The sequence below is a fragment of the Myxine glutinosa genome, chromosome 1, assembly GCF_964187855.1.
Source record: "Myxine glutinosa chromosome 1, kmMyxGlut1.1, whole genome shotgun sequence".
Lineage (NCBI taxonomy): Eukaryota > Metazoa > Chordata > Myxini > Myxiniformes > Myxinidae > Myxine > Myxine glutinosa.
In genome coordinates, this window is record NC_136261.1 from 134,213,964 (window position 1) to 134,232,719 (window position 18,756).

Genomic DNA, 18,756 nt, shown 5'->3' on the forward strand with positions numbered 1-18,756 from the left:
CCAACAGTACCAAGTTTCTTCCCTGCACTGACCATGATACTCCTCCACTTCCCTCTGTCCTCATCCAACTCACTCCACTTTTCAACCATCTTCCCCCCTCCCCTCCCTACCCACTCCACGTTATTGATATCACTCGTCACACAATCTTCCCATCTCAACCACGATCTACCTCTTTTCCTCCTACTTTGCTCCCTCAACCTATCCACTCTCTTTGCCATTCTCTCTTCCTCCATCCACACCAAGTGTCCAGACCACTTCAGTCGGCTTTTTATCATTCTCCCCGTCAATCTCATCTGCACATTATTCTCACCCCTCAGTTCACCCATCCTCCTTTTAGCCGCCCTCTTTACTCCTGAAATCCTCTTGAAACAATTGTTCAGCAGACCTGAAACCTCTGTTGTCTCTCTGTCAGTGCCACCATTTTGAGACCATAAAGGTAAGCTGGCATCACGCAAGAACCAAAACGTTTCCTTTCAATTATCTCGATATCTTTGTCTGCTAATTTTATTATATGAAAACAAATTCAAAATCAGTGCGAAAAGTTGACATCACAGAAGTTGCTTACTCACCCTCTTATTCCCTGTACTACCAATACAAGGTAATCCCCATCCTACAATAAAAAATAGGGGCAATACCCCAGGGAGCTCACCTGGTACAATAAAGCAGCATACTACACTGAAGATATTTTAAACAGCATCACAGTATTTTAAACCAATTTCAGTCGTTGTTGAACACGGGGTAGCTTGTAGTAATCATGAGACAAACAAACAAACAAACAAAAAAATACCTATTTTGGGGAGCAACCTATTTTGGGAACCCACCCCCCTGCCCCCGCCCTCCTCCAAAGACCGCCTTAGACCCAGATTTTTTTAAATGCCGGGAATAAAAAATGGGTACATCATGGGTGATGATCAGAATGTTGTGGTCAAGTTTCGTTGGAATTGTATGTGTAGTTTCTGAAAAGAAAGCAAATTTTGAAAAGTTTCTGAAAAGAAAGCAAAGAAAAGCCTATTTTTTTGGGAGTAGGAGGGGGAAACCTCCCAGTAGATCCCCTCAGGGCCCAAATTTTTTTTAATGCCGTGAACAAACTTTAGTCACAACATAACAAATATCATTTGTGCAAAGTTTGGTCACAATCCCATCAGCGGTTTCAGAGAAGTTGTAAGTGTTTCCAGACTGACGGACGGACGATGCACCATCGCATAAGCTCCCCGGAACTACGTTCCATTCCAAGTGAGCTAAAAATGGTACAGTCAGAAACATAAAAATATATTTACTTGGAACAAAAATGTCAAAGTTGTAAAATGTCGTGCCCGTTTAATCATTAAGATGCCTTTAAGCAGGAATTGGAGCTCAATGTAGCGTTTCCAACGGTACCATTTTTATTATACTTCGATAGCAGAAACCCTTTAGAAATAAATAGCCCCGAGTGGGTTGGCGCTCATCTTTTGAGGTTGTAGTTCAGACCTCTACTGATTTTGGGGGGGGGAGGGCACACCGGAAACCCCACTGCCCCCCACCTACCCTGATCCACTGGGAGGTCCCCTGACACAAAATCGAAAATTACAACACCGAATAATCCTGCGGACCATTGAGTAGAAGAGCTGTATCGGGTTTCTGAGTAATTGATTGATAAGTAAGAGACGAGTCAGAATCAGAAGTTTGGAGTGTAACCCCATCACATCAACATCAATCAACATCGCACCCTTCCCCTTTACTTAGGAGCCCCCATGATCTGAAATCGAAAAATCGAAGCATGAGTGATTGTGTGAGGTACTGTCTTGTGCACGTGTGTCAAGTTTCAGAACAACCAGCCAGGTGATAATGGAGGAGTAGTAAAAATAGCAAAAGGTTAACGGACAGACAGACATCATTACACGACAACTCATTTTGTAAGTTCATCTCTTAAAAATATAAGCTTGAGCGATTGTGCAGACCATTGATTAGGAGGGTGTATCGGGTTTCAGATCAATCAATTAGTAAATCAGGGATGAGTAGGGATGTGAAGTTTGAGGGGTAACCCCCTCAAAAATCCTCCCAATATTCCACAATCGAAAACTCGAAGCCCGAGCGATTGTGCGGCCTGCTGTCTTGTATTTATTTGTCAAGTTTCAGAACAATCAGCCAGGTGATAATGGAGGAGGAGAAAAATATCAAAAATTTGATGGATGGATGGACGACCGGATGAACAGACGACAGACGTCCGGACATCACGACCCATTTTATAAGTTAATCTCTTTGAGATAAGATGAACTAAATAGAGTGATGGACACGGAAGGAGCCCAAAATATATATATATATATATATATATATATATATATATATATATATATATATATATATATACATATACATATATATATATATATATATATATATATATATATATATATATATATATATATATATACATATACATATATATATATATATATATATATATATATATATATATATATATATATGTATATATATGTATATGTATATATATATATATATATATATATATATATATATATATATATATATATATATATATATATATATATATATATATATATATATATATATATATATATATATATATATATATATATATATATATATATAGTAATACTTCTCGAAGCAAGATAAAGATATCTCAAACTATAGGTAAGAAGTACAAAAACAACAACAACAGCAACAATAACAACGGTTTTTTCACAATTACACAAAGATTGGCACATCCCATTGGTGAAGTGATCGATGGTCTTTGCTCGTGAAAAAATAAAATGTCAGTCAAGCAGAGGAAAAGCCATTTAATAAATCTCACAAGTAGCTAGCTGCTCTCCAGCAGTATTGATACTTATAATTGAAAAGGGCGAGAATGCCGAATGTCATGTCTGTCCTTCACAACGGTGGGGAGACAAATCTTGGGGAGTTGGGGAATGGGGTTAAAAATGAATAATTAATACAAGTGTTCACGGTTTACAAGACATGGACACGTGTGACAATGAGAGCGTTTGAAAATATCGAAATAGCATAAAGCGTACACGAATATATACCAGGAATTTTTTTTTTTATCTGCCAAAACCCGGAATCGAACCAGGGACCTTTAGTCTAACGCTCTCCCAACTGAGCTCTTTCGGCAATCTACATGGAAAGTTGTATAACTAAGTACATGAACCAGGGAAAGTAATTAACCAAATGTATTCGTAATTAAAATGTTCAACAGAATTAATTGATCAGAGTTAAAAAGGAGTGATTTTATAACAACAAAAAGGGGACAAATTGCTTTGTTATAGCACATAAATATTGTAGTGCACATAAAATGGGTTGGATAACTTCCAGAAGTGTGCTATGTAATCTTGTGTGCACGTTAATTACCATGGTTCCCATACTACCTTGGTGACTTCAAGCGTTGTCTCCTAAAAATAGAAAACTAAAGGCTTTGTTGTAATATCATGATGATGAATCACTACAACGATGTCAATGTGTAATTATGACCAATCAGCAACATGGATGGTGTTACGCTTGTTGGGCTTAATGCGTAATTATTGCTCAATAATGATGGATGGTATGCTGGTGGAGCTGGTTGCCAGCAGTGATGGGTGTATCTCATGTGAAATGCCGGGATGGCTGTGGGAACAGAATAGCTCCTTTTCATTTATTTTCTTACACTTTTATTTTATTATTCTGTTTAAAAGACCTTCCTTATCAACCTTCTTCCCCCTTCGAGGCCTCTACATCATTTCATGGACGAGAACCTCGTGTGGACTCTGGAAGGGAATGTAAATAGGAAGATGAGGAAGCGCAGCAGAAAAGGGAGACTACTTGGAGAGAGAAAAGGCGAGAACGAATGCAGGTTTTGTGCGCCTTGGTTTTTTACGATGAGAAACTCGGCCTGCACGGGCTCATCGAGGAGTTGGGTGCGAGGGCTGCCTGTTGGAGGGGCATCTGCGTGGAAGGGACTCGTGTGGAGGAGGAGAGCCACTCTGTGCACGTGACACTGTGTAGTAAAGAGGGAGAGTGAGAGAGAGAGAGAGAGAGAGCGGAAGCGTTTGCTCCTCGTTGAGTGCAGTCTTGGCCAAACTGAGGCAACATGCTACTTCATGGTGTTGCAGGAATTGCTCTGGTCCTTTGGTTCGTTATGTTTGAGGATACATCCAGAGAGAGAGAGAGAGGGAAGGGTGTTGAGGTGCCATCCTTGGGGCCTGCAGCTGAGACGAGGCCGCCGGAATATTATCTCAAATAGGCTTGAATTCTCTCCTCCCCCTCCCCCCCCCCCTCTTTTTCTTTTACTTATTATTTTTCTTTATGAATAACTTGTTATTTTTCTTCGACCACGTGTTCGAATATCAGCTTCCTAGCTCAACAGTTGCCTGTGATATTGCCCAGATGAGAAAGAAAATAAATAAGTGATTAACAATTACAGATACATTCAAAGTACACTGCCCCCATGCCAATTAAATAAATAACATCCTCTAACGCAGCATTGCCGGGGTGCCCTCGGCGCCCAGCGATACCGCCGTGCAGCACATAGAGACAGTATTGGGAGGGAGAGGTGTACAATAATTGATTGATTAATTGCATAATTAAAATCAATAAATAGTAATCTTAAAATAATTTCTTAATCAATTGGCTAATAGCATACATCAACCACCAGTGTTTCATCCGAAGCTGCAGATTTTGAAAATTAATTAAATAAGTCATTAATCGAAAAAAAAATAATGGATTAATTGACTAATCAATAAATAATTAATCAATTAATTGATTAATCAATAAATCCAAAATATCCTTTCTAGCCACATCACTTGTTCACTGTCGTGTCCAATTATCAGCTTCCTTGCTCAAAAGTTGCCTGAGAAATTACCTAGATGAGAAAGAAAATAAATAAGTGATTAATAACGAAAATAAATAAATAAGAATCGTACAATAATTTAATTATTAATCAATTGGCTAATATAATACCTAAACCACCACAGTTTCATCCCAATCTGTAACTTAAAAAAAATAATTCATTGAGTCATTAATCGAATAATTAAAGAATTAATGGCTGAGAAAGGATGGCTGAGATATCACCCAGACAAACAAACAAACAAACAAACAAGAAAACAAACAAGAAACCGGAGTGAAAACTGAGTACTCCCTTTCAGCGCGCGTCATTTCCGGGCCCGCTTCTGTGCACAGCGATGACGTCATGCAGCATCTGGAGATGGCATAGGAAAGGAGCGGTGTACAACAAGCAAGAAAACAAACAACCAGAGTGAAAACTGAGTACTCCCTTTGAGCATGCGTCATCGCCGGGCACCGACGTCATGCAGTGTCTTGAGATTGAATCGTAAAGGACATTTGCAGAAATAAACTAACAATTGTGAGGTGTGGAAACATCTTTAGATTAATTGATGATTTACTAGCAATTAATGATGGGTTTGTATTTGATCAGTTTCATGATTATATGCAGGCTGTTCCAATAATACCCAGACAACTTTGTTTGTTAATATATTTAGAACCAAAAATGATGTGATACCCTTTGGCTTATATGAGACAGACTCAACGTTTTGTGCATACCATCAATACACTTCAATGTGAACTCCGTTTGTCGCACGCAGGACATAAAGGTGGTACACGAGTTCTTGCCATGTTTGGCTCAGCATGTTTGGGTCCACCTCCTCCACTTTGGTACATCATGGGTGGTGAACGTTGTGGTCAAGTTTCATCGAAATGGTTATTCGTTAATATAGCAACTCAGGCCATACCATTGTTTGTTAAAATCTGTATAGAGTCGAAGTGCGCATGCAGCTGTGATCCGAGAACGAAGATTCTGCAGGTTTGCCACCTTGGTGTTGCGGACAACATCTTTGACAAACTCCCACAGAAAAAAATCAAGGGGCGTTATGTTTGGTGATTGGGGAGGTGGAATGGGGGTGGAGGTTTGTCCATCTCGACCAATCCAGCGACCTGGAAATTTTTCATTCCGGAAGGCTCGATCGACTAAGGCCCAATGAAGGGGAGCGCTGTCCTGTTGAAAAATTATATTGGGTTGCAGGTCTTCAATGTGTGGGAAGGCGAATCCTTCCAACATGTTCAAGTAAATAGATGAGGTCACTCTATCCTCTGCAAAGAAAAACGAACCCACCGTGGTGGAGAAGTGGAACCCACCATGGATCATGGAGAAGGCCACACCACACATTAACTTTTGGATTGTCGCATATGTGTTCAATGACCACATGGGGGCTTTCAGAGCCCCAGATCCTCACACTGTGCCAGTTGACCTTCCCCAATACATGAAAGCAAGCTTCGTCTGTGAACATGACCTTTTTCAGGTAATCTTCGTCATCCTCTATGTGACTGAGCATTTCCAAGGCAAACCCCTTGTGTTTGGGTCCATCATTTGGTTTGAGTTCCTGCAGAATCTGCACCTTATCAGGATAAAGCTTCAGTCTTTTATGTAAAATCCTGTGTGCAGTGGTGGTTGATAGTCCCAGTTCTCTGGATGCATGCAGATTGATTTTCTGGGACTTTGATGAAATGATTCACGCACTCGTTCATCGTCTGCTGCACTTGTGCTTGGTCGACCTGTACTTTTCTGTTTCTGACAACTTCCAGTCTCCTTATACCACTTGTACCACTCTCTGATACGAGTCCGTGGTGGTGGATTTCTTTAATACCTTGTATGGTAATTACGCTGAACTTGCGTGTTGGATGTCATCTGGATGAACCATTCGACGCACTAAGCTTTCTCCTGTGGAGTACCATTTTCCTTCACATTCAAAGGTATAAAACAAAGGGAATCATTGTATCATTTGTGGTACTAAATATATTAACAACCAAAGTTGCCCAGGTCTTTTTGGAACTCCCTGTATAAATACTATTACGTTTGTGGGAGTAGGCATGAAATACCTTAGGAAAGTTCAGAATGTGTAGGTTTTACTATGGACCATGTGGCGCAAAAAAGAAGAAGCCATTTTGATGTACATAAGTCAGGAATCTGTATAGAATAAGATGGTATATGTGTCTCCACCCGGAGGAGTGAAGTTGTGTTATCTAGGTAGGGTCTGTAAGGTTCAATTACCCTGTACGTGCCTGCCTCCTGTGGTCTTCCCTTCGGTTTTATTACATGAGGCCAGCCAGGAAATTGAGGCCTCAGTAAAACAACGATAGCGCTTTAATGGGACTCATGCACTCACAACGCCGCCTGGGCTAACCAACAAACAGCCATAAACGCCCAACAGAAATCCAGCATATTTGCCAATCAGCAAGTAAACCCCGACATCATCGGAACACTCCTGAACAGAGACTAGACTCCGCTCCCCGACGACTCGTAATGGAAAGACCACGCCCAAGCTTCATGATTGGTGGAGGTGTGATGGGCAGGGCTCAGGCGATTGGTAGAGAGTAAAGCGATCGTCGAACATTTGAGAGCTGAAGGGAAAATCAGCTGTCTCACTATCTTGGCCGCTTCTGGTCCTGACGTTCGTTGGAGGTGGTTGCATTCTTCTCTTCTGCTTTTTGCGTTCGTTGGAGGCGGTCGCATTCTTCTCTTCTGGTCCTGGCGTTCGTTGGAGGCGGTCGCATTCTTCTCTTCTGGTCCTGGCGTTCGATGGAGGCGGTCGCATTTTCTCTTCGTTGTGGCTCACATGAAAGGCGGTCGCATTTTGGTTTGCGTGCGCTGGTGGAGCGAGTTTGGAGCCTGGGTGGACATGGTGCAGAGAAGGAGCAGTGTGGCAAAACACATTCGTGAGGAAGGGGCATTGCCGGCGGTTCGTGGAGCTCGCATCGTTTGGACGGAGTGGAGAGTGTGAGGGGACCGCCGGCCCGAATTACCTCACATTCGTGGCATGGCGGAAGCGTGGCTCTGCACCATCTTGAGCAGGTCGACGCGTGGCCATTTCGACAACCGACTGGACCTGTGACGACCCCCAAGCCCTTTTTGAGACTGGAGACAAGTGGCTGCACGACATAAACATTATTTATTTTATTTTACCTTTATTTTCCCCTTTTTCGTAACTGAGTTGGAGTGGAGGGGTCCTCATTTAGGAATTTTAGTTTACCTTACCTTAACGTTGTTACTTTGTGTTCTGTCTCGTTTATTTGTGGTGGGGTCGAGGAAGCCCAGTGAACTCCGTGCAGGTAAGCCCTTGCTGACATCCATCCCGCGCGGGTCACTATCTCCAAGTTTGAAGTACGCCTCGGAGTTAAAGCTCCTTTCAGTCATCCGTAACCCAGGGGTCTTAACCCCGGGGACACGACAATACATTCAAAAAAAAATTCAGCTGTTGCTGAGTGACGCAGTGCAGCATGTTGAAAATTAGTTAAATTGACAGTTTTAATATATGAACTAGTAATGGGTGTCCAGAATCATCCTTGACCATGTGGTGGAACTGTCTACAATCATCCTTGACATCGGGCGGAACGTCGGGCAAGGCCTTCGGGTTTCTTTTCTTCCGCCGCACTCTTTCACCTTTATTGGTTTTTTAATTAGTTTTCCCTGCGACCACTTGAGCGATTGACACAAAGCTTTCAACACAGGTGCGCTTACCCATGGACATTTTTAAACAAAGTTCCATGTTGATTCCCTTGATTTTCTCCCTTGATTTTCGCTTTAAAATGTTTTTTTCTGCAAACATTGTCTGATCAATGCCAAACTGGGCAATATCTCGGGCACCTTTTGACATAGAAAGCTGATATTTGGACATGACAGTGACCAAGTGATTTGGCTATAAAGGAGATTTTTGATTTATTGATTGATCAATTAATCGATTAATTATTTAATTTTCGATTAATGACGATTAATTACTTTTCAAAGAGTTACAGATTCGGATGAAGCAGTGGTGGTTTAGGTATGCTATTAGCCAATTGATTAAGAAAATAATTTGTTTACGATTAATATTTATTTATTTTAATTATGCAATTAATCAATCAATTATTGTACCACACTCCTTCCCAATTCTTTCTTAATGTGCTGAACGGCAGCATCGTCGGGCACTTTAGGTTCCCCGGCAATTTCGCGCTGGAGGGTGTTAATTATTTATTTGACATGGGGGTGGTGTACTTTGAATGTAGCTCTACTTGCTTTTGTTCAGAATGAACGCGCAAGGAAGGTAAGACTATGCGATATACGAGTGCCGTTCTAGTTTCTTTATTTGATTACCATTAAGCTTCAGCGAGTCTGTCCAGGCCATACCATTTTTACCAATTGAGCTTTTGTCATAAAATATGCAACATAACTTTATTATGAGAATATGGAAAACACAAATTAATAAAATGTACAATTTTTTTAACTGTTTTTATTTTGTCAAATTTAGCTTGGATACAAAGTGAAGGTGCACTGGGCTTTGCTTTTTCAGATGCTTTCTAGCTTAGGTTGAATTGATGCCAGTTTTGGAATATCACATGCGTTTTTTTTAACAATCTCTTTGAAGGAAATTTCGACATTAAATTGCCTGGTTTCAGTTAACTTACCACTTGTTCTGGTGTCTTTTATAGCAAACCTGTGCAAACTGTGGCCGGGAAGCTATGAATGAATGCACTGGTTGCCACAAGATTCACTATTGCTCCACATTCTGTCAACAAAAGGCAAGTCATTTGGGTAATCACATGGGTTGGTCTTTCTGCTTATGATAATGTTTCATGCATTTATCAACTGAAGGAATTTATTGCCATTATAAATACGTCTGACCTTAATAAAGGCTTTTTATTTTGCATAAACACCGTGAGAAAGGTATCGGCCATTGGCTTGGTTATACCTGGAAATTTCAGCCATACATACATACTTTCCTTTCGATAAAGTTTGAATGGTACATAAAGGATCTGATTACGGTATGTTGTACAACCACCATATTTCGACAACATGACTTTTGGACAATACAGTGAATTTTAATGCGGCGGGGCTACACAACTATTAAACTTTCACAATCAACATAAAGGTTTGATGCTCTCAAAGTTGCTCTGTAAAGGTTTTTCTGGCCTTACAGTTACTTTTTTAAAGTTTAGTTCCTAATCCGAGAATTACACTAGATTTTAAACTAAATTAAATTTTTGTTTTAAATGCTTTGTATTTGATGATGACTTAATCCCATGACAATGTTTATGTACGAGTCAATGTGCTACTGTGATTTTTAAGTGCTACTGTAGCACTTTAAGTGCTACTGTAGCACTTTAAGTGCTACTGTGATTCTCATGTACAAAATATGACCTATCCATGACTTGCAAACCCGACTGAAATACTTCACATTCAAAGACATTGGAAGCAGTCTAATGTACTTTCACCTTGAGTTTTTCCTTTTTCTAGTGAATAGCATTTCTGCCCTGGGGGTTTCAAACCCAGACTAGACATCTTAGAAAACAATTCTTATTGTTTTTTATAAAAATTATAAATATATAATTTATAAATTTATAATAAATAAATTTAATATTCAAATTTATAATAAAATTAATTTATTATAAATAAATTACATTTATAAATTTATAAAATTCATGTCTGTCCATCTGAGTGTGTCACTGGCAGACTTGCCTGGTGTTGGCTTAACAGTTAGGGTGCCGGCTTAGGATCCTAGGACCCTGAGTTTGAATCTCTGTCGATCATTGAATTAACGCCACTCAGCCTGTCATCCTTCCTAGGTCGGCAAATTGAGTACTAGCTCACTGGTAATTGGGGCATGCATCAGCGGCACAAAAAAAAAAAACACACTTCTAGAAAAATTATGCAACCAGCAGCCACAGACTTCATACGAAACAACAACTGGCAGACTCTTCCCAGCTGTTGGGATAGATTGAGGTTGCATTTTAATGTATCCTTATAGCGTTATATGAGGTTTGCCTTGAAGAGTACACTACTTGCTTCTTCATCATATTTTGTATGCAGCTCACAAGACTGTGGAGTAGCATCATTGGTTGTGGATGCGGTTGTGCCGCTGATGCAATGCCCTTTGTAGGTTGTGGCAGGAATTTGGCCATGGTGCCGGTGATGGACACTGTGAGTTCTTTAACGTCCACCAATGAATGTTGACAGACGGGATGCCAATTTAGCGTCCACCCGAAGGTCGGATCACACGTTGATGAATCGCCCTGCCGGTGAGACACCGGGATGTCAGTTTATAGCTGGGTTGGGATTCAAACCCAGACTAGACATCTTAGAATCGAGTGTGTGTACCTCTAGGCCGTCCTGCCAGCCCACTACTTGTTTGAGTTGCCTATAAAATATCGCCTTGATATCCTTGGCATGAGCCAACAGGTGCTTCAAATTTAACAATTTTCCATTTATATGAAACTGTATGTATACTGCTGCTTTCAATAAAAGGCCTTCCCTGGCCATCATGCCGTTGTGGAAGGAGTAAATCAGAGATGTCATCTCCTCTGGGTAGCGAGGTATATGCAGCATTTTCCATAATCCTTTGCAACTTAAATGCCTTTGTCGTGTCCAAACGATGAACAGTCCTTTGTTTTGCTTTTTCTAGCAGTTGGAGTATGGATAATGTCATGCTGGTATGGTAGTACCATAACCAGAACTGAAGCCAGACTGTGCCTCAGGGTACACTGTATGGGTGGCCAGTCTGTGCAAGATTATACATGCAAACATTTGCTCATATGTTGAAAGGAGTGAAATACCATGATGGTTGTCACAGTAGTTCCTGGTGTCTTTTATACGAGGTCTGATCCAAAAGTTACAGTCACGTGAAAAAGTAAGTACACCCCATGTAAAGTTTGGACTTTTTCAACATATTTCAACATGCAGCTATTTGATTTTCATTTCAACAATATTGATAGATAAAGGTGATATAATATAACAAATATCATGAAATATTTACATTTTGTAGTCCATTGTATAATTTAAATAAACATAAATGCAAATTTCGCATGTGGAAAAAGTAAGTACACCCTTACATTTATCACTACTTCAAATACCTAAAATTAGAATCAGGTGCACCAGCTCAGGTGCAAATGATTAGAGCATCGTTGGAGAGGATCTTCGAGGAACCTGTCTTATTTAAACCTCAGACATTTAGTTTGGTTTGCTCTTTGTTGTTGAAGTGTGCGGCGTCACCATGCCTAGATCAAAAGAGCTCTCTGAGGCCTTCAGAAAGAAGGTTATAGATGCCTACAAGTCTGGGAAGGATTTAAAAAGATCTCTAAACAATTTGAAATCAATCATTCGACTGTCCGGAAGATCATCTACAAGTGGAGAAGATTCCAAACAACTGCCAATTTGTTCAGGCCAGGCCGACCCAACAAGTTCAGCCGAGAGCAGACCGCAAGATGCTGAAAGAAGTCTCCAAGAAGCCCAGAATGTCATCACAGGACTTACAGGTAGCTTTTGCCACTGTTGATGTCAAATTTCACGAGTCTACGATTAGAAAGAGGTTGCACAAATTTGATCTACATGGGAGGTGTTCCAGGAGGAAACCTTTGCTGTCCAGAAAGAACATCAGGGCAAGACTAAAGTTTGCCAATGAACACCGATGCAAAGACCCGCACTTCTGGAACAATGTGCTCTGGACAGATGAGTCAAAGGTAGAGCTATTTGGCCACAGTACCAGAAGACATGTTTGGTGAACACCAAAGACAGCATTTGACCACAAGAACTAGATACCAACTGTAAAGCATGGTGGTGGAAATATTATGGTTTGGGGCAGCTTTGCTGCATCAGGGCCTGGGCAGCTCACCATCATGGAATCCACTATGAATTCTTAATTGTACCAGAGGGTGCTTGAGGATAATGTGAGGCCATCTGTCGGAAAGTTGAAGCTCAACCGAAGGTGGACCTTGCAACATGACAATGACCCTAAACATACCAGTAAATCCACCAAGGAATGGCTGAAAAGAAAGAAATGGAGGGTTCTGGAATGGCCAAGTCAAAGCCCGGATTTAAATCCCATCGGGATGTTGTGTGGGGATTTGAAACGAGCTGTGCATGCAAGAAACCCCTCAAACATCGCACAGCTGAAAGAATTCTGCATGGAGGAGTGGGCAAAAATTTCTCGCAGTCGATGTCAGAGACTGGTAGACAGTTATAAGAAACGCATACTTGAGGTTGTTTCTGCCAAAGGGGGCAATACCACCTATTAGAGCCAGGGGTGTACTTACTTTTTCCACATGCGAAATTTGCATTTATGTTTATTTAAATTATACAATTGTTACATGCTCCTCCCCAAACCCCGGTCACGGTGTACCTCCGAGCCCCGAGAGGAGTCACGGCAGAAAAATGTGTTATTCTGTATGTCAAAGATCAATGGTGAAACCACACCAATTGTTACCAAACAAACAAGTATTGTATTAAGGTCACACAAGAATAACAGTACAATAACAATAGTAATCAATTGTACAACCAATATATAATTTTCCTATGATGGTACCATCAGTTCATACAAGGTAACTCACTGTGCTCCAAGTGAGTGAAACAAGAACATTCCCAATGTCTCTATCCCGGCATCAAGCCAAAGTCTATCCGCCCCAGTGATCGTCAGAACGATGTCGTATCGAAACCAGAATCCCGCTCGGTTGACAGTCACACTGCCAAAGATGGGCGAAGGCACCCTCCCGAAGCGACGGGGAAATCACACCTTCTGGTACGAACGTTCAACGGCTCCCACTCGGCGAACCGCAATTTCCATTCAAAATTCACGTTTCACACACACACCAGATTAACGTCTGGGTGTGGTGAAAATGTTTGAAGCGAGGTGAAAAACCTGGAGCGATGCGAAAATCGGCCGCGAGTCAAAATGGCCAACGGCCCGTTCTCGAGACGTAATGGCACTCCAACGATTCTCTTCGGAATCGACCGCAAAACCTGTCACGCAGGTTTATCTGTCACAGCGATAACAACTCTGTCGCAGGAATCCCTTTCCCAGGAAACCCCAAAGTTCGCTCGTGACCTCCGTTTGCCAGCGTTTGCTCGAGACCTCCAAACAGCTCGGCTTCTTGTCCGACTCACTCGCTCCGCCTCCCTCCTCTTCTTCCTCTTCGTCTTCGTCCGGTTCCGGTTTCTTTTAAAACATTCACTTTTTTTACCTTTTGAAAATAGTAATCTCTATTTCACTTAAACGACAACAATAATAGTACATGCAACCAAAAATGTTTGCAGTGAATGAGAACCACAACAACGGAAGTGACGAATCCGTAACACTTCCCTCCCTCAAGAAAGAAAGTTTGAACATAGTGAAAACTTTCTTTGCATGCAAAAACTCTTTTAACAAACAAAAGTAAAACTCACACCCAAAATATCAATTCACGTGAACAACAATAATTAATATTCCCCAAAATAAAGCAACAAAACTTCCAACAACCTACAGGAATTTCCAAAGTTAGTTCACTCTGGATAAAGCATCAGCAACGACATTGTCCCTGCCCTTTACATGCTCAATTTCGAAGTTGAACTCCTGCAAAGCCAAACTCCATCTCATCAACCTTTGATTTTCATTTTTCATTTTTTGAATGAAGGTTAAGGGGTTGTGATCAAAAATCCAAAGCAAAGCAAATCTATAGCACTTGTTGAAGGAGGCGGAGCTGAGAGCCAAGTTTCATGGTGGTTGGGTGGTGAGGCCTGGAAGTATTCACTGCATGGACGCATTTAGGAATGTGGAGTTCACGGGTTAATCCGTGTAGGAATCTTGGCTCGGCTGCTCCTGAGCACTCAGTGCTTCCAACTCTTCTCTTGATCATAAAAATCATAAGCACGGTTTTAGAGTCGGGTGCTGTAGTCACGTGAGTAGCAGTCCCCATCCTGGCTACCACCATAATAGTCATCCCGTCGAGAGTTGCCAAAACTGTGCTGCTGCTGCTGGGAGCCTCCGTAGTAATCACGACTGCGGCGGCCACCAAAACTATTACTCCCACCCCAGGAGCCATAGCCACCCCTGAAACTACCTCCACGTTTTCCTCCTCTGTAGCCCCCTCGACGCCCATGGCCTGCCTTCTCTACTGTTATGGTCTGACCATCCAAATCCTTGCCATTCAAACCTTTTCTGCATCTTTGGCGTCGTTTGTGTTTTCAAACGTGACAAAGCCAAACCCTCTCGACTTTTGCGTCTCCCTGTCTTTTATCAGCAGCACTTCCAAGAGTGGTCCATATTTGCCAAAGATAGAGTCCAGAACATCTTCACTTGTGTCAAAGTTCAGTCCACCTACAAAGAGCTTGCCAACATTGCCTCCATCCATGACTTGTGTGTGCTGACACTTAGTTTCAGGGTACTCGACAAGAAGTGCCTGTGCAAAGCGTACGTCAGTACCTTCTCCTTCTCTTCAGAGCGCTTCCTACCCATAGCACGAGTCGCGGCACAGGATGGAAAGATACCCGGAATCTCCTGCTCTAACTGTGCGGTGTTATTTTCCATACTAGGCTTTTCAACAAACATCGGATTACCAGAAACTCGACCACCGGCCAAATCATTCCCGATAACAAAAGAGATTCCCTCTACAGGTAGAGTGGCTTGTAAACCTACGGTGACCGGTCCTGACACCAAATCAGACTTCAAATGGATGACATGAAGTGGAGCTTTAACATAGCCACCCACCCCCTGTAAAAGAACACTAACACCAGTTGCCGTCTTCTCTGACATTGGCAAAATGCCCTCAAGCATCAAAGATTGATGTGCTCCTGTGTCCCTCAACACCCTAACAGGTCTCTGGTTCGTTAAGTCCCCATACAGTGACACAAACCCCTCTGAAATAAAAGGTTTGTAACCCTCTTGAACAAGGTCGTTCTGTGATGCCGTAACTTTGGCATGGGAACCTTCACAAGGCACTGTCCTCCAAGGACGATTTCTCGCATTGGCCAATGCATTCGGAGTTGCACTGGTTTGACTCCCCTCCTGATTTTACCTTTTCGGGGCGTAACATTGGGACATCAAATGCCCAGGTGTCTTGCAAAAAGCGCAAGTAGGCCCGGAGGAACAACTCGTGGTCTGCCTCGGGCCCCCCGGAAGATAAGTATGTCTTGGAACTGCAGTCTTCTGATCCCTAAAAGTCACGGTATCCGATTTGTCCCCATAGTCCTCTCTAGCCCGCCTCCATGAAAATTTGTTCTCCGAACCTGATTTACCATAACTCCCCTGGCTAACTCTCGGCGGGAAGTTAGATTGGTGGAACCCCATCCTGTGTGTCAAGGCATAGTTATCTGCCACGGTTGCTGCCTCATACAACTCTGGTACTTTCTTTTCATCCAGATGTACTTTAATGCCCACGTGGACACACTGTTTGAATTCCTTAGTCCATGGGCCAATCACACAAAATTGACTTTTCGGTACCAGTCGGGGGGACAAAGGCTCACTATATTTTTTGTAAAGAAGATGGGCTGGGGCATATATTTTGATATGATATCCATTCCAAATTGGTAGCTTTATAGTATTTTGGAGGGAAAATGTGTATTTTGGGGGCAAAATCCAGTTTTTCGAAGAAAAAAAACAAAAAAAAATACTTGTGACAGGAAATTACTTTTGACAGTTGAAATTAATAACTATCAACAGTATTGATTTTTTCAGGTTGTTTACATTACGGTTTTTTCTGGTTGCCATGGAAACGGCCGTTTTGGGGCAAAAAAGGTGTTTTTTACACTATTTTCTAAAAAATTCATATCTCAGTAACAATTCAATGTATTTGAATAGTTTCAGCTGAAATCATTTCCTTAGACCCCAAGGTAGGTTTTAGTAACATATAAGCACAAGATCACATGTCAAAATAGGGAATTTTTGTGGTAGGAGAATATCATTTTTTGGGGAATTTTCCAAAAAATTCCTGAAAAAATGAAAAATCAATACATTCATAGTTTTTACACACATTTGTCAGGTATGCATGGTTGGGAATGGGCATTTATCCATTTATATCTTTCCAGACTGAGGCACATTGAGAATGGAGGAAGATGGTCTAATTCCACCAAAGCGGTTGTGTACAGACTGCTTGATCCACTGTACAGATGACGATTCTAAACTGGTGTCACCAAAGGACTTGCAGTCATGGCAGACATTGTTACGGGCAGCAGAAATCAGAAACCATCAGCCTATTCTGACTATCGCAGTGGACCTGGCTGAGGGACATATCCCACCTGTGCAATATCATCGTAAATGCCGCAGTGTTTTCACATTAAAAAGGAACCTTGATCGATAATTATGTACCACGGAACCCGGGGAAAATGTAGACATGGCTGAACATTCCCGACAAGTGGTACTGAGGCAGGAGCCAAGCTCTTCTCGAGTTTATGAAGCAAAGTGCATATTTTGTCAAAACAGTAACAAATACCTGAAGGGGCAGCATTCTAAGGAAAGACTTGTACAATGTACTCAGCTACAGGCTGACTCAACAATCAGACAGGTTGCCATACGAAAGATGGACCAAAGAATTCTTGCTGTTCTTAGCAGGGATCTTGTAGCTGCAGAGGGCCATTACCAAAGGTCATGCTATCGTCATTATACAAGAGAAGAGAAGGTACCTGCCAGCTGCAGTGACAATGGCGACATTGCCCATATGGAAACTGACGAATCTGTCTACCAGGCTGCTGAGAAACTCTCATACAATGAGTTATTCAAATTCATTCGAAATGAAATCATTCAAAAGCCCAAAGTGATATATCTGACTGATATGACACTGCAACTACAATTTTATCAATGAAAATGTCCGGCATTGTGGAGGTAAAGGACTCCACCAAAAAGCATATCCGCCGCAGATTGGAGAGCGAGTTTGGTGGATTGCTTCATTTTGTTCAAAATGACAGTGGCAAATTGTTAGTATATCCTGATACCTTGTCAAGGGATGAACTTGCCAGAGATAACATGGAACTGAAGATGACAATAAATGCATTACAAGCATCAGAAAGTGACCCTATGTCAGTAGTAACCAAAGCTGCCTTACAAATGCGTACTGTTATTCGAAACCAGAGATTAATGGAAGATTGGCCACCACAACCATCAGAACTCACTGCTGAATCCACACACATACCTAATGCAGTTACACATTTTCTGCAAATGATCATAACAGGTCAGCAAGGTAGAACAAACTCTAGTGTTCGTGTCGAAAGGCAGGTTTGCTCAATAGGCCAAGATTTAATATATGCGGTTACTGACGGTAGGCATCGTCCACCAAAACATATCTTGTTGGCTCTTGTGGTGAAGTGTATCACAGGAAATGTTGAGCTCATTAAAATTCTTAACAGACCTGGACATTGTATCTCAGACTCAATGATGGAGCAAATAGAGACAGCATTGTGTATGCAGAAGTTTGGCTCCATATCTGAGGTCAGTCTGCCAGCCAGCGTTCTGGTTTTGCAGGCCACTACCCATGTGTGGGACAATATTGATAAACTTGAAGAAACACTGAGTGGTGGCGGAACTTCACACCGTGTGAACGGCATTGCAATCCAGGACAAGTTTATTGGACCCATACAAGAACAGCCGAAAACACCTGTTACAAAAAGCAAAAAGAGATCCATCGACATTGAAGAGGCCCTCTTCCTCAGTACAATTCTGGGGAACGGGTTGGTCCAGCACCAATTATTTCGATTGAACCAAATGCTACAGATGCAGTTACAGAAGCGCAGTTAAAGAATCGGTTATGGGTGATATTTCGCCAACAAGATGGTACTGTGCCGAGCTGGACAGGATTCAACATTCTGGCTCGTAACAATGTCAATGTTATGCCTAACACCATAAGTTATCTACCAACTATAAATGCACCAGCAACGGAGATGTCAACTGTTTTTGAAATTCTGATTCAGTCTGAGATGATCAGACGTGAATTGCAGCTGCCTAGCATGGTATTAGTGTTCGATCAAGCATTGTATGCAAAGAG

The 18,756-nt window shown here is 41.7% G+C and overlaps 1 protein-coding gene across 2 annotated transcripts in view; it reads left to right on the forward strand.

Annotated features, from left to right (window-relative positions):
- Positions 1 to 18,756, forward strand: part of LOC137428758 (deformed epidermal autoregulatory factor 1 homolog) — a 242,802-nt gene that overhangs the window by 198,837 nt on the left and 25,209 nt on the right. For both annotated transcript variants that reach the window (XM_068118657.2, XM_068118662.2), the window contains exon 10: positions 9,469 to 9,558. In XM_068118657.2, coding sequence (XP_067974758.1) covers positions 9,469 to 9,558 — 90 coding nt within the window. The remainder of the gene's footprint in view (positions 1 to 9,468; positions 9,559 to 18,756) is intronic.